The 16,863-nt window shown below is 43.7% G+C and overlaps 1 protein-coding gene across 2 annotated transcripts; it reads right to left on the minus strand.

Moving 5' to 3' along the window:
* Positions 1-670: 670 nt before the first annotated feature.
* Positions 671-15,129, minus strand: LOC136436582 (Krueppel-like factor 5). 2 transcript variants are annotated; one of them, XM_066430656.1, is made up of 5 exons: positions 14,637-15,129; positions 8,128-8,321; positions 4,506-5,364; positions 3,318-3,377; positions 671-2,272 (listed from the first exon to the last, which is right to left on the minus strand). In XM_066430656.1, exons 1-5 carry the CDS (start codon positions 14,797-14,799, stop codon positions 2,085-2,087), a joined length of 1,464 nt encoding a protein of 487 aa, XP_066286753.1. In that variant the 5' UTR covers positions 14,800-15,129; the 3' UTR covers positions 671-2,084. The 2 variants fall into 2 exon arrangements, with proteins under 2 accessions (XP_066286753.1, XP_066286752.1); XM_066430655.1 differs by having other exon boundaries at positions 4,506-5,367.
* Between the last annotated feature and the right edge of the window lie 1,734 nt (positions 15,130-16,863).

The following is a 16,863-nucleotide window of genomic DNA, read 5'->3' on the forward strand; positions in this document are numbered from 1 at the left end:
ATCATGACAATGTCATGCTTGAGTGTCTCCTTCATCATTTTACATGTGTAACTGTCTGTTGGCCCCCATCCAGAATTCCTACATCCTACGGATCAATCCAGTGACTATTTAGCATAGAAGGGCATGTACATCTCCTGTACATGTGCAAACTTTGGTGCAATGGTTCATAAGCAATTACACTCCATTTGAGTGGAGTCTTGAGCTCCAAGGTTGCAGCAACCTCTTTAAATTTACGATCTGTTGGCTTTACTTTTGATACATGCAAGCCATTTTATCCTCCATCTATCCACAAGTTATGCTCACAGTTAAACATGTACAAGTGACCACTTCTACATTAAGGACCACCTGGTCAATACTTTTTGGACACTTGGATAATTTTTTCCCATTATGAATCCTGTCTAAAGTGACAACCTGTCCGCTGGCCACGAGTGGTCTTCTTGGGCAGTTTTTGTATGTATTTAAACCTTGCTTCACAGAAATGCAGTATTTGATGGTTTTGTTTAAGCTAACTAATAAACAGCCCCCAAAGTAAATGTTTGATGAAAACAACGATGAAAACAAGTTCCACTCTGCAATGGTTTCACTCCAGGGAACACAAAATGTTACAAGAATCCTCAGTTCTGGGTTGATGTGCTAAAACTATTCATTTGCACAAGAATGTCAATCTTGCTTGAGCTTGGAGTGTTTTTATTGCAACATATCTTAGTAGAAAGCACAAAGTGATACTTAATACAGAACCATGGAATCCATTTTTTTGTTTGTTTTTATGGAGGTAAGACATAACCATAAGAGACCTGAACATATCTCAGCAAACGATATATCTGCAACCATTGAATTTGCTCCTTAATAAATAATCTCCATTATGCACTCTTGTTTAGAGTGATCGTACGTACAGAAAGATTGGTTTGTCTATACAAAAACTGTTGCAATATCATATCATACAATACTCATTACCCCAGCATCATACAAAATATGCTACTGCTTTTCAGTACTATTTCAAGACATAACTATTCTATATCTTTTTCACCCAAAACTTTGTTGGAAAACAAATCATCCAAAATGTACAGATAGCGAATTTCAATATTCTCTATAGACTACAGCATTTTTTCTATATAAAAAGAATCTATCACATCATTGCATAGAGCTTGATACATAGCTACCTTCATACCATCATATTTAACAATTGATTGTCACGGTAAATCCTGAGCTTTTATTACAAGCATGGTCTCCCACAGAAATATGCTGGAAATGCAACTGTAACAGAAATAATATTTCTTCTTAATACAATATCTCTTTCGTATTTCCTATCAGCGTTGTTATGACAAAGGTCAGATGTTTAAGGAACCTTAGAGAAGTAGAAACAGTACAGATACAGTAAAACGTTTCTCCAGGTTCCCTCGTGCAACAAATATTATGTTGTGATTTGTACCTTCACACCCTAGTAATAGTGGTGTTTGCATAGTGTTGTACTAAAACTGGTGTAGTACTGTTACAAATGGCTGGAGGCCATGCATGCCTCTCCGCCCACGCACTCTTCAAATCTTAACTCAGTATATATGTCGATGTTTTCTTTTCTTTCTACACAAATTGCCAAGACAAATATGGCAAACAGCTCACCACATTTCACTGTTGGCATGCTGGAGAAATATTAACTGATATACTAACTGTTCTGTGGGTCCCCAACAACTGGTGTTGCCTTTCTACTACGGCTTATGTATCCATGTAATACCGGGACAAACATTTGAGACCCTCTTCAATGTAGTAAGCAAATGTACAAAACGTGTACTGATGTGGCTATCAACTGAATCCAGCACCCTTCAAGTGACATATTGGACCAGGCTTTTAGCCTGTCACCTTAGATTGATGCAGAGTGTACAAGCAGGGTTTTGTTGCTAAGGCACCTTATTTGTTATTGTTACCTACTAAATCCACCTCTGGTGCTGGTCACAGGTAGTACAGCACATCATTTATAATCCCATAACTTTACAAATCATTCATACAGTATCAAATTTAGAAAATACATTAAAACAAAAGGTGCTGCTCCTTATGACCCAGCTGTACAGAGGAGGATAATGGTGATAGTCTCAGCAGTGGAAGTTCTGATGCCTCTTCATGTGGAGGGCGAGGTGGTCGGAGCGGGAGAAACAACGCTCGCACACCTGGCACTTGAATGGCTTTGCCCCCGTGTGTTTCCTATAATGGCGGGTGAGTTCGTCTGAGCGGGCAAACCGCCACTGGCAGCCCTCCCATGTGCACTTGTATGGTTTCTCACCTGGACAAAGGACACAAAAGAAGGGAAAACATTAAAGAAATGACCTTGGGAAGATTTTACAAGAGCTACAAAAACATAAAACTGGAAACATTCTACTTCACTACCATTGTCTGCCTGTAAACAAAGTCTGACCTTGCTTTTGTATCAAGGGCTCCTTAAACAGTTTCTTTACTGTCACCAAGTGCAGTCATATGTGTATAATCAGAAGACACAAAGTGTCGTTTACCTCGTCCTTAGTAAATCCTAATAAGGGATAATGTAAGAAGTTTTGGATATGATTCAAGCAATGGCCTGGTGATATTTTACTCCAACATTCAGAAAACAATTGTCCACATGTGTGAGTGCAAAGGTCCTCCCAAAGCGGATGAAGTTTGTAAAGATTAACAAAGGTACAAAGTGGTACTTCATTATCTTCACATCGTTATTCAACGCCCCATATGACTGATCATTCTTTGTTTTCGCATTTTTGCCCAGGTTAACGGTCGTAGCTACAGCCACAACACAGCAATTAAGGGAAGAAAGGTTGTCGGCCTGTGCTAACAGAACTCTATGCACACAAGACTAAACACAATCAAGCAACTGAATGGGTAATGAATTGGCATTGAGCTCTTTGAAGTTTAGACACCCAGACAACAGACAAATTGCCTGTCCAATGAGCAAACTCACCTGTCCTTGAGGGTACATTGGGCAAACAGTGGGGGCATACACCACACTATTATTTTTTTACAAAATGTTTGTTTGCATCTATGCAGTCAACTGCTCTTGCAAACATGGTTTTGGTATGGGGTCATTAATTAGGTGCCTAGTCGCACAGCACACAAACACGACCAACCGAACAATAGTCTAGCCTTGGGGTCATGGACATGGTCCGTTCTCACAATTAGGCAACCAGTGAGAATATCTTCTGATCTAGAAATGTGCTCTCACTGTTTGGCCTTTCCCATTGGGAAACCAAACACCTTGAATGATGCACATAAAAAACAAGGTATGCAATTTTCCTAAAAGGCAATTTGTTCAGGAATTGATGCCAGGGACAGTTTCTCACCTGTGTGTGTCCTTTGGTGTGCTTTGAGGTGGGAACTCTTTGTGTACACCTTGGTGCAGCCTGCAAAAGGGGACAAACGTAAACCATTAAGATCTTAATCACTAGTCCAGCAACACACAGTTATCATCCAAATCCCTTTATCTCAAGGCCATACCTTCATCATAGGTCCCTTATGACCATGTTTTGTACCAAGTAATGGGCTGTGAATAATATCCTTGTGCATAGTTACAAAAAAAGCGCCAAAAGCCTTCAAACATAATTGCTGTATGGCAAAAACATACTTATCTTAGTCTTATCGACGGATAAAATTAAAAGTGTATCATGTAATTCTATCAAATTTGTGTTAAACATTATCAATTTACCTACTGGTAATAATTGTCGCTTTGACTACCAGTACCACCATTATTAGTAGAAATATGAGTCTTCGTTTCCTTCCCTAGTTTATTCACATCTTCTTGCAACTTCCTTCTACAAGTTTACTTTGTATTTAATCTCACACCTCACTAAGGTTAAGAACAGTGACAACACCCCCACAGGAGAGATATGGTACAGTCTGCCTAGTGATTCATACTCAATCTAATGTACATTGTAAGTCTGTGATGACTCATACTCAAGTGGTGGGGTGACCAGGTTAATATATCAACAAACTTTATCCCTTTTCATAGGATAGGCTTTTACAACTTACACATGGTATCATCTTTCAGGTTTTGAGTTTCATCCAAGTTAAGCATTTTTGATATTCATACTTGGTAGAAGAGGAGCGATTTCTCCAGCACAAGCCTATCTAAAACTTTGTCTGCCCCCAATTCTGTTGAATTACTTTTCACAATTATTCTAGAATACTGTAGTCAGACTTTTGTCAGACTTTTATCTTGGCCTGATCAGTTCTCTATCCCTGCCCACTGTTATCCAGGATACTTGGTCAGTGTTATCCTTCATCATGGTTAGCTAATAACCTTTGCCATCTTTAATCAGCTCCTTTTGTAAGGTTGGGAAATTTGATATGAAGACAAAAACTGCCCCATCAGAAAAAAAGATTAGAAGACTCATCTAGAAATCTTGCAGGATTTAGAGTGACCCGTCAATGTTTGCTCTGTCTGTCAGTCGTAACTCTTTCAAGTAATTGCCCTGCATGCATGGGGACACTAAATATAGTAATAACAACAGAGATATGTGAGCAAAGTTCACCTGGGTAGTTGCAATGGTGAATTCTCCTCTTCTCAAGCTCGGGGTTGTTTTTCCTGTTGTACAGAGACATGGACTGGTGTCCTTGGGGGGACTTGCTGGGAGGTCCGTGGGACTGGATCACCAGGTTGCCGTAGGGGTTGGTGTGAAGCTGCGCCACTGCTATGGAATATGGAGGGGGTGGCGTCAGCGCGTTGGGCGCTTCTGACGGACTACCGGGGTGTGAGTTTGGAGGTGTGGGGAAGCCGGACTGTTGAGATACGAATGGATACTGCACGGAGGCGAACTGGACACTGCCTCCAGCCATGCCCCCTGCTCCCATGCTGGGGGCCGTGTGGTACATGGACACCGGCACAGACTTGTGAAAGCTGCACGACTTTGGTTCATCTTCCTCCTTAATGCGGACGTTCAGCGCTGCTAAGTTCATGTTGATTCCCGCGCCCACGTGGACCTGACTCTGGGCGGTGACGGGGTTGTCCGGTTGACTCGGGATCACGAAGGTGGATGTGCTTGGTGTGCTGGGGGAGGCGAAGCTTGTGATGGGGGTTCCCGCCGGAGGGGTGTGGATTGGAGTGGAACTGTTAGAATGGAAGTTACAGGAGGCTGACAGGGGCTCTGTCTTCACGTTTAGAGTCCGGGGCCTGACCAGCCCTGTTCTGAGGTTGTTATAGTCTCTGCTCTGGTTTGGGATGATGACATTGAAGTTGACGTTCATGTTTAGTGGACCATCTTTGTTGCCATCTTTAGGTTCCTCCTTGAAAAACTCGTCGATAACAGAGGCGCTCTCTCTCCTAGACTTCTTCTCAGGGGGTGGAAGCACATGGTCGGGCAGCTGAAGGTATTTGTCCATCTCTTTGAAGGTCTGCTGAAGGAACAAAACAAAAACAAAATTCACCATAAATGTTTGTTACCAAAAAGGAACATGATAAACCCATTCATTTGTAACTATCATATAACATGTTACATTCCTATCATGGTTACACACACACAGATATAAACAAACTGTAACCAAGTGTTCCCTGGGTACTGAACTGAGGTTACCCAGCTTTCAGTTGAATGAAAGTCCATGGCAAAGTTGAACTTCTGCCCAAGCTTGGACAGTAAACAGACTGGAATTTTGTCCACCTAACATAACTAAGTGCCTCCATGTACCACACAGCGTCTTTACTGTGTCTGGACTACTACTAGTATATTGAGTGTGGGGTGACTCAGACTTGGGCCTTTTCCAAGACACAGATGACCAGCACAAGTCAGGGAACCTTCGTGTTATTCCCAGTTTAATGAGAAGTTCCCACATGTGAAGCTCTCTTTGCTTTGAGTGCAGCAACACTCATTACGCAAACATAGGGTAGATACGGTGAACTTCGGTAGCTTTGTGTCTGCCAGTTCACCAGTAATTCACATCCTTGAACACTTGCCAGATTAGACATTCACACACATAATGTGGGCACCAACGGTCTGGAAACCAGCGGTTTGGAGATAAAAATCCAGTTTATGGGTATAGATTGTTACAGCGCTGCCAGGAGAACTTTCATGACTGTTGAATTTGTTGCTACAACAAAAGTGTTTGTAACTGTTTGCCGATTACCTTTGCCATCGCATGACGTCAGAATGGGTGACTTTGCATTTTGGAATCACCTAGTAAGCCTTGTTTTAAGAGTTCTCACTGCTAAAAATACAATGAAGGTTTTACCATTTTTTTCTAGTCCACAAAAAATACCAATCCTTTTTCATCCACCTGATCTAATTACTTATCTAATTTGCAAGTGATTAGCCCAATAGTGGCAAACTGGATGATGTAAGAATAATCTAGAAAAAGTTGACTTGTGTTTTGCCAGGCATTCACGTATATTGACTGTCCCCTAGCTTTGGTGGACCATAACACAATATGTACTGTTTGCAAATGGTATTATTCAAATGCTGCCAAACGAGTGTAGATAAACACGTTTTCACAGCTGTAATGAAAACTAAACAAGAGGCAAGCACTAGGAGTAGAAGCTGTGCACCTGTCGAAATGCACACTCAGTTTCCGTCAGTCCTTTTCTTCAACCTCTCTCTTGCCTTGATTTATTGTAGAACAGTTTTAAGTAGAAAAGTGAAGCCTTATTGGGTTTGTGCCATTCAAGCCATTGCCATTGATGCATGTGTAACCCAAGCCCTTCCCTTTTAGGCCTAAGGAGAACCCAGGTAAAATGTAACTTGAGTACAAAGGTGAAAGGCCCCCAGTTACTACAACTACAGTAAGAAGGGCATTAACATTTCTCTTCCAGGAACAGAGGAAGTCAATATAAAGTGTGACTGTCATCAGTTTTTCAGGAACAGACAACACCTTCTGAAACCTTGTTTTTAGATACAGATAGTTTTTCCAGGAATTTCGTACTCTTTATCATGTAAACAACGTAAGTGTTCCCCTCAGGCTCTTGATTGTTATTCAATACTACCGTGTTGCCCGATCGAGAGGGGGGAGTACTCTCGTACGGGTATTGCACCAAGGACACCTCGTAACGTTCCGTCTCTACCGCCGCGTCAGGCTGGTTAGAACCCGTCAGGAAGTTAGGTCCATGAAGAACGTGACTTGCACCGACAGTTTGACCCGACGCCAAGTTTTATTTTCGTTTGCCCTCCACATGAGGTTTTGATGAAGGGCGATCGTTACCTTGGATCAGACAAGCGAAGAGTGCTTCTGCCTCCGGTGATGGTGTTTTTCTTTCAAAAATTCAATTTTTTTGTACATTTTCACGCGACAAAATGCGGGAAACCATGCGAAGTGCGGATGTAAACTAAACCGTACACATAGTGAATCATATTCCCTGGCGATTCAACGATGAGAAATATAAACTTTGCGTTTTATGGCTAAAACGTGTTATTCATTAGGTTATCTGGCCTGATGATTCCCACACGAGTTGTCGCTAAAGAATGGATTCGTTTGTTCGCGATGGGGTGTCAAGTGTTGCAGGAAATCACCAGATAACGCGACCAGCACGGAGTGGGGCCGGGAGGACTGCGGTAGGGAGAGCGCGGGCCCGAGAAGAGGGCGGTCCCACCGCCCACGCGTTTGGAGCATGTGCTACGTGCTCACACCCCACCGCGATTTCACTCAAACATATCGACTTAAATTTTCACAGATCTGACACGTTTTGAACAGAATCCGCGTGGTTTTGGTGAAATATTACACAGGGTTTTGCCTTAGGTAGGTTGTTCTAGAAAGAGTACTGTATTTTTGGAGGGGCCGATAACATGTTGGTCGGTGACCGGGCCAGGCATGTCAGACGACACGAGTTGGCGAAATTCCGCAAGTGTCACGGCAGAAAGTCATCAAAACAAATATTCAAAATATAGATCCTAAATCAAACTGTTCAGTTGTCACAGAATGAAGCAGAGGAACTGGCAAGATGATACGATGAAGCAGAGGAGTATGATACGTGATTAAAGTTGGTACTGAAAGTTGACAAACGCTTGGGCCCGTCATGGCGGGCGCCCGGCTATGGAGGGCACACGCTCGATGTTTCATAACCTCGTGCAACTAACGACCGTCTAACGACTATGTTTCTCCTCCCCGAACCCCTAAACACAAGTCTTAAATTTACACACGTATACAAGAAACAGCTGAAATTTAAGGACGTACCTCTCCCCAATCCTCCCCCTCCGAGTGCAAGAGCGGCCGCAGGAAGGTACGATCACGGGTCGGTGCCGACGGCGCGCCCCCGGCGCTCCCCTGCCCGCCGAACATGTTGTCCGCAGAGAAGACCGAGTCGTCCGTGGAGGACATCGGCAAGTTGACGGCAGCAACGGCCATTTCCTCTGGAACTTGTAGACTTTCTGTGGGTCGACACAAGTCAGGGAAAAACCAAGTTTAACGAAATGTCTGAGGCAGAACTTGTCACCTGGCAGGACAGAACTGAATGAATGAACTGCGCGCAGAGCAGCGCGTACAGTCCCGTCACACCGGAAGTGCTCCGCCAAATATGGGCACACAAAGGTATGCCGCCCGGAACGAGAGGCGGGACTTGTAACGAGTGGTCTGATTGGTGGAGACTGTCACGTCCAGTAATTTTTATGGACTCCTTGCGCGTGTGACACACAATATGACAACGTCAAGTGGGGGAGACACAAATGCCATTTGTGAAATTTATAGCATAATAAGTATTTTTGATTTCACACGGATCATCGTCCTGTGACATTTCAGTCAGTGTATTATACCAGTCATAAGTATAGCTTAGATCTACTTTGGGAAGAACTTCAAGAGGTCACTGTGAAGTCCAATGTGCGTACTGATTTAGTATTAAATCGTACACCACATGAGAAAATGCGTAGAGGCCTGACATGTGCTGTCATTTAGTAACGCGACTGTGTCTATGTCAATTTTCAAATGGCAACTGCACTGTAGTTCGCTACCGTCGTACACCGAAGGCTTTGGCCGGTAGTCACTACCAGACCAGACTGAGGGGTCACTCCCTATGTTGCTGGAATGATAGAAATCGGGCAAATAAACTGGACGATACACCAGTCGGCCAGAGTTACAGGAACCAAACTCCTGCCCAATTACTCACCCTATTTTTACCGAATTCTACTTACATAACCCCATAGGAAGGTCTGGTGGAGGCTAAACTCCAACCATCACACGTACACGGGAAAGGGAAGCATCAAGGTATAGATAAAATATGTCTGTTTATATTAAAAATGAAATCAACTACGCCACTTGGCGGCTCCGCGAAAGACTGCGTCGACATATCACTTCTAAGCAGCATAGCCCAGTATTTTTGTATCAAAAGATTTTCAGATAACGTTATTTTTAATGCTGTATCGAATGATTCTCCTGTTTTCTAGCTACTAAGTATCATAGTCCGAACCTTTACCTGACTTTTCGAAACCTAGCCACACGGACCAATCAACGCTGTCGACACATAAGTGTCGTACTCCACATATGGGATCTGAAAGGTCGCCCAGTAGGTCATTCTACCAAGTATTGACTGTCACTCAACTAAGACAAATATTGGTAATTGAAACCACCGGAAGTAAGTGACCAATCAGTGGACGCCTAGTAGATCGCAGCCAATCCCCTGTCTTAAGTTTATTTGTCTCCGGACCTGACGTCACATTGACGTCACAGATAAGGGTATCCTAGGTGTTAGTACAGACCACTGCACTCTTTTACCTGAGTTATTGTGGTGTTTAACTTACCTTTGTGCACAGACAAAGCTTTAAGCACGCTGAGAACCGAACTTAGCACAACTGATTTGTGACTTTTTCCTTATCGTTAAACAATCTGAACACTAAGGAAACATTTGTAAGGCCTTAGAGTCACCGGAAGTTAAGCCGGGAAGTTGCTTCCGATTGGAGTGAACTTTCTCCCCTTCAAGTTAAACATGAGTTCGCGTTTCCTTAAATTTCCTATCTATTAACGTTAGAATTTTTCTTCCTGGCGGATGGCCCTTGGACACTTTGCAGTGCCCTTTCTGCCAGGATAAAATATACTGTATCTACCTGTACTATGTCTCTATCAAAAGAGTACTTTTGAAGAGTCGGTCAACATGAAACTAGCAGACCGTCGACCACTTCGCCGAAAATAGAGCAGGTTCAAGTTGTTTTCGGATATTATTGTGCCGTATTGACTGATGCAGTTCAGTTTTCAATAGCTACTTGTAGGTTTAAGAAATCAGTACTGTCCCATGAACAAGTCCATTATTATTTATTTCGGCGTTACAAGGGCAATAGAAGGTGAATATGGTGTCAATAGATCTCAGCAAGGACATTATAATGCCATTGATCTCATTCTTGAAAATAAGACTCAAAGGCAAAGTGTATTTAATAGAATATCCAATCAAAATCTTGGTATTCATTTTATATCGTCCATTGGCCCGTTCGGCAAGAGTCACTTTCCCTGTCGTCGGAAATGTTGGCAGCGTGTGAGTTGTGAGGGGAAGTCGGCGGTGAGTCGGCGCGCGGGCCCGCCGCAGGCTCCCACCGCGGCACGGCAAGCACGCGCCCGTCATCCGCGCAGGAATGTGGAGAATCAAGCAGGAATGTCCAACTCACCAGAGGAGTCACTCAGATACCATATTGATAACAGTAAAGCACAATAAGGCTGGTTGATAGATGGAATTTAATACGTGTCAGGATTCAATCACCACTTCGGCTCATGAGCGGGAGCGTGGATGCGGGGTAATATTTCTGTTTACTGTTATTTTATAGAGTTGGTCCTATAAAATACCCCATGTAGCATATAGATAAAGTAATGCCGATCAAATGATCGATAGAGGTAGATAAGTAGTTAGTCAGGCAGGACAACTTAATCAAGTTAATGATAAAAAGACAGAAGATCCTATAGCTACAATCAAGAACTTGATGATACTGGAGCGGGCCTCCCGTGTCCTTGATGAAACTCCCCGCTGTGTTTTCAAGGCAAACGTCACGATGAATGTCGTCAGATGCGGTCAGATTCAATTCTATTTGTTTGTTTTATATTTCTCAAATGACATTCACAGTCTTTTGAAAGGCCCCGATGTTGCCTTTCGCCACAGACATGTTGTCTCCTACTGTATACACATCATTTGGAGTCTGCCTTACAACTTAGAACAAGTCCAAACTAGCCTTAGAAACACTAATGGAAAGTCACAGTTGCTGCATAGCTCGGTTAGTCGTGCGGTTCTCGCACGCGAACTCATCATCAGTGAGTTATTTTTGTGTCTCTGGCAGCGGACATCTCGTTTTCAAGTGTTGGATTACTGATACGAGCACGACGTGCGAGGCACACATGTTGCAATGGTCAAGTTCCACCATCCTTCATCACACATGGACATCGGACGGTATGAATGAAGGACAGTCCTGAGCGCATCATGCTAGCCAGACACACCCCTTCATTGATGGAGCCTACCCCATTTCCCGTTGTTTGTTGTGGTCTTTGATTACGTAAAATTGGAGAGAACTGATTTCCTATTATGATGCACTTCTCTGCTAAATGCGTTGGAAGACCGAGGTCAGCAAGTTGGGCAACGGTTAATCGGTTTGGCCCCTGCAGCTAGTTATTGATCCCAACTTCCTTTCACAGTTGAACCCGTCTTGTCGTCATACTAATGGCAAAGCCTAAGAGCCAAATACTCTAGCACACGCAGCTCTGCTACATTTGTTTCACTGTTGCTAAACTGCATTTTGTAAAGAAGAATTATGTCCAAAACATCGATTTTTCCGTCAGTGTACTTTTATGAGGACATCGACATTTGAAGCCGCATCACTCGTAAAAGTATATGAGCTCGGATGACTACTTTCTGCTGCGATTATTTCTGACAATTTAACAACTGTGTTAGTGCAAACTGGACGTAATTTTGAACAATTTAGAGATGACTCACTGCTCGGACTAATCCCAGGAATACTAGCTACGTAATGATTCATCCTTGACCTTTCTAACCGTGATGACACGAGTGTGAGGTCATGTCGCGTGACCTTCGGACTCTTCAAACATGGACGTCACCTGTCGCAAGGGCAACTAGGCTCCTGTATCTATGAAGTTGGTTCCGAGGTATATCCTTGGCTGTTTGCAATAGATGAATAAAGATGATGGTGATGATGATAAGGGCAAATAAGAAGGGGCAGAATAACAATATTGAACTGCTCTCAGGTTGATAACAGTAGTAAGGAAGTAACGTTAACCGTCAAGTGCCATATAACAATCCCGCCTTCATGCATGCATATGTGTAAACTGTTGGTAGTTACAGGTCGACACGCCCATAAGACGCATTCATATATATGTACGTATGCCTACTCTACAGGCCCATCTCTTTCATCTCAGGGTTAGAGTACCACTTACGTTAGGAGCTTTCAACAGTATTGATATAAGGTAATCTTCAAAGGGTGCCTCGCACCCTAAAAGTCATAACATGACATTTTCGAGGAAAGAAGTTTGGAGAGGTTGAAGACTGTTAATACTGGCCTTACGCCAAATGTAACTGGGGCAGTGTTTGGTAATGATTTTGCCGATGGGGAGAGACTACTGTCTTGAATTGAACTAGTGAACTTGCATTTGATTTTCCCGGATAGCTAAAAGCAAAGATTTACTTGAAAGGAAAGCATATTGACAGATCCGCGATCGGGATCGGGTGCAATACTAAACTCACCAGGAGTTTTTAGCCACAGCTCTTGGCAATTGGGTGGATATTTTTCATTACCATACCAAACAAGACCACAAGAGTGTAAGGAAAATTGACTCCCTAACCCTGCCCCCTTTCCCCGCCCATCCATCGGCGCACGGTGCTATTTTATACACCAAAAGATGACAGTTTACTTATTGGAACAGATTTACTAGGGTTACGTATTTCACCACATCCTGTCCGTCGTAAGCCCCTGTAAAACTCCGCTCATTTCCTCGTTCACCACATGAACAGGTGCAGCGCCACTAGCTAACGTTATAACAAAGGGCAACTTGGAAGCCCTGTGTGACCTTTGGACCTTTTCAGCGAAAAGGCAGTTTCGGCAGCCATAGTTTCGATGACGTCGCGACGTAACTGAAAGGTCGTCGACCGGAACACGCGTTCTAACGGTCAATGGTGGGGTGGAACTGTATTGCAGAATTGGTCCGTAGAATCTATATACTAGTACTGTTAATGCAGACATTTCGCGGTGATTTAATTTCGCGGTAGAGAGCAAATGGAGTGTTCGCCGTGGTTTTATGTTCGCGTTTGAAACAATAGTAGTGCTACAGTCACAAAATGGAAACACTTTTTGCGGTGATTTTATGTTCGCGGTAAAGAGTTCACCGCGAACATTTCTGCATTTACAGTAGCAATTCTCTGCCATTTTGGTGCACACAAAAAAAAAGAAAAACGGTGGAAGAGACCGAGGGGATATATATGTACATTGTACACACATGAGAAGCAGTACGTGAAGGTATGTCAACACTAGTAGACTGAGAAGGTAAGGGGAGAAGAAACACCTGAATGATGGATATGCCACGCTTCCCGCCCACCGAGCATGGCTGCCTGCTAATGGCGCTGGACACTGAGTAATGGCCTACCGTTCAGCGATTCGCTCTGTCCTAATTCGGACCATTTACCTTCGACCGACGTGGCAGTATGCCCTGTTGACATTTCAGTCGCTCGTGAGCTGGTCTTATTCGCGAATCACGATGGTCAGATGTATGTGTGGATAAGAAACCAAGTAATAATCTAACCAAAAGAATAGTCATGATCTGGAAGCGACGACATGTTTCTTAGCTCTTCTAGCTTCTTAAGAAGAAGTAACTTCTCAGCAAAAGATAAATTGTATCTTTAGTTTGAGACCTAGCGGAGTATAGCTATTTGTCATGTTTTTAAAAACTAATGGCATACCATATGTCAATGACCTGTTGGGCGCTGATAATAACCTGTTGGGCGTTAGAAATCTTACGCGCCTACTCGTCTAACAGTGGAGGCATTGTCCATATCTACCACTTGTAGTGTTCGGGCCTTTACTTTTCCTTAAGAAACAGGCTTAAACGTAACAGGCTTGCCGATATGAAGTGGTCATAATGTATGTGGTTTGTAAATATTACGCATGTCCTACTATCTAAAGACAGGTGAACAAAACTAGTAAAGCTAGCCGAGATCAGCTTGCAGTATCAGGTGGTGTGATTCCTTAAGAATGTAACGGGTCAGTAATCTTCTCATGACGTCATCTTAGTTCTCAGGCAAGACATCTCACAAGAAAGTTCAGACAAAAGTACAAAGATTTCGCACGTACTTTCAGGTCATTGAACCGTATGGTTGACAGTTGGTGTCGTTACTGTAGAACTAGTCGACTAGTCAAACTAGAATGACTCATCCATACTCATACTGATGATAGACAAAGGGTCAACTTGGCTGCCATGTTGTAGTCTCTACCAGACTAACTACGCCAGGGTTTCACTTGCAAAAGGGCGAAATGTGATCTTCACTGTAGACTGACTCTACTGGCTAATTATTCCTTTTTCTGCCGAATTCTACGATTCATACGCCCGTAAGAGGGCCTGGTGGAGGCTAGCCATGTTGTCTGGTGGGGGGATCGTGGCGGTTTGGCGAATGGTTCATTGAACATCGACAATGATATCCTAGCACTACACATGAAAATGTCCGGCGTCCTTAACATACAATTAAAGACAAATGAATGAGTCTGTGTGTCGCTTACCCGGACTTTCCCGACCGTCGTCCTCGGACACGTCGGAGGCGCTGTCTATGTCGGAGCGGTCGTCGTCCGTGCCGTGGCCGCTGGAGCTCGAGGTCTCGGCCTCCCCAAGCACCTCCTCGACATCGTGGGCGGGAATATTCGGGAAGACCACGCTGACGTGCATCTGGGACACCAGTGTGCCCACCACGGCCTTTAGAAACTCTATGGTTGCTTCGAGTAGGGCTATATACGTACAGAAAAGGGTGACACTTGGCGTAGGCTAACACTCCTGAGGACACTTCTGACTTTCACTCAACAGCTAAACGCGGAAGCCGCTTACCAATTGGAAAGGCGCAACCGATCAGCCACTGAGCTAGCTATGTGAACTTTCTACCGACTTGGGGGGATGCCGTGGGCTCTACTGACAAACGGAGCCAGAAGTGACGATGGCCTAAATTATATAAAAAGTTGAAGATACTTGATCCTCAGGCGGTCACGAGGTCTAAGTGTTACCTAGGCACCGAATGTACGTGAAGTGTATTTATAGAAGTTCTGCACACCCCTTCACCTGTGGCCACGCCCCCTGAACCTTCAATGGCGGGCTTTTCCGTACCCCCTGCGGCGACAATTTCTCGGGGGAAACTTCTTTTGGGTATCAACGATTGCCAGGAGTTTTTGTAGTCACTATAATCACAGCTTCTATTTTCTTATAACCTACCTACGGTCTGGGCGTCAGTTATATAATGCAATGCAGATAAAGATTTACATTGGCCACACGTTCATCATTAGAAGGTAAGGAATTTTTTTCTTACATCACCCCCATCGTTTGCGTAGTCTCGTCCCCTTAAGACGTTGATTGTTACTAAGGAGAGACTTTACGTCATTCACCCCTTGGAGACATCTTCGGTTCCCTGCTTTGGTATTTGCGCCGTATCGGTTTGCCTCGATACGGCCCACCAACAATGAGACGGTGGTATGATTCTTTCTCTGTCCCTAGAAGTTTACGTCGCAACCGTGCCAAAACAGCAAGCCGACACCACAATGCCGTGCTCACAGACATGTTTATCCTCCAGTATGGGTGACTGGTACAGTTTAGAGCCATTGTTTGGCGTGAAACTCCGACCCAGGGGGTCTATAGTCACTTCTGTTTGGTATGCCGGGTGATCTACATATACAACATTCTCAGACTGTTGCCTTAAATAGAAGTTGACTTTTCTACTACACGGTCAAGTTAACTTTTAGACATTAATAAATGTTCAACGTTCTTGTCAATGGGATGAAACAGTGCTTTCATCAACCCACAAAATCGCTAAAGCAGCATAATCTACTCATTCACAGAATTCGACATCTGATATCAGGACATATCATTCACAATAAAAAGTGGGCGGGATCGTAAAGTTCTAATATTCATGGTCTTACACAGAAACAAAAGATCAAATGACCATAACGGACGTCATGGAAAGAAGGCCACACGATTAGTGACAGCGACCTGTAGAACGTCAGGAAGTTGGAAAGACTACTTTTTTACCATCACACTTTTCTGCTTGTCTGTCAGGTGCCCCAGGCACGGGAACATCTATTCTTAAACATCACAACAACTCCGTCTGTACCACTTAAAACAGGAAAATGTGGAACAGAGGATGACGTTGTGGGGTCAAGATTGAAGAGAAGTGCATTAACCAAGTTAACTGGAGAGGACTGAGTCATCCACCGTAATTTGCGTCCAGGCGTCCATACAAACAGACTAGCTTGTAAACACACCGTACCATTCCGTACACCTGTCGGACACACATGAGTGACAGCCCGCCCAGTGTTATGTTTTGTTCGGTAACGTTTATTGTGACTGTAACGGCTTAAACGGGGCTTCTGTAGGACTACTATCAATGTTTAACGGGTGGTCCAATAAACTTAATCATAAAAGAGCAAAATGTCGGTGTTGGTGAAATATTTCATGTTTATGTCACACGATAAGGCTGTACAAACTACTTCGTTTGTGACCTCTCGCTATTCTAGTAGCTCATGTCATATTCCGGTACGTGACTGAGTACATGTGCTGGTTTTGCTGAACCTTGATCTTGGTGTCGCTAGTAACATCGGTTAGAGTCACTCTCCCGTGTTCGTGACGAAGTTTACAATGTGTACGAGGTCTCGTGGCCGATGAGAAAATAACTCACACTCTGCCATACTCGCTTGAGACCGTAGTCCGAATACTACCACTAGTCGAAAGCGACTCAAAATCATTGAAGAG

The sequence above is a fragment of the Branchiostoma lanceolatum genome, chromosome 6 (genome assembly GCF_035083965.1).
Source record: "Branchiostoma lanceolatum isolate klBraLanc5 chromosome 6, klBraLanc5.hap2, whole genome shotgun sequence".
In the NCBI taxonomy this organism is placed as follows: Eukaryota; Metazoa; Chordata; class Leptocardii; order Amphioxiformes; family Branchiostomatidae; genus Branchiostoma; species Branchiostoma lanceolatum.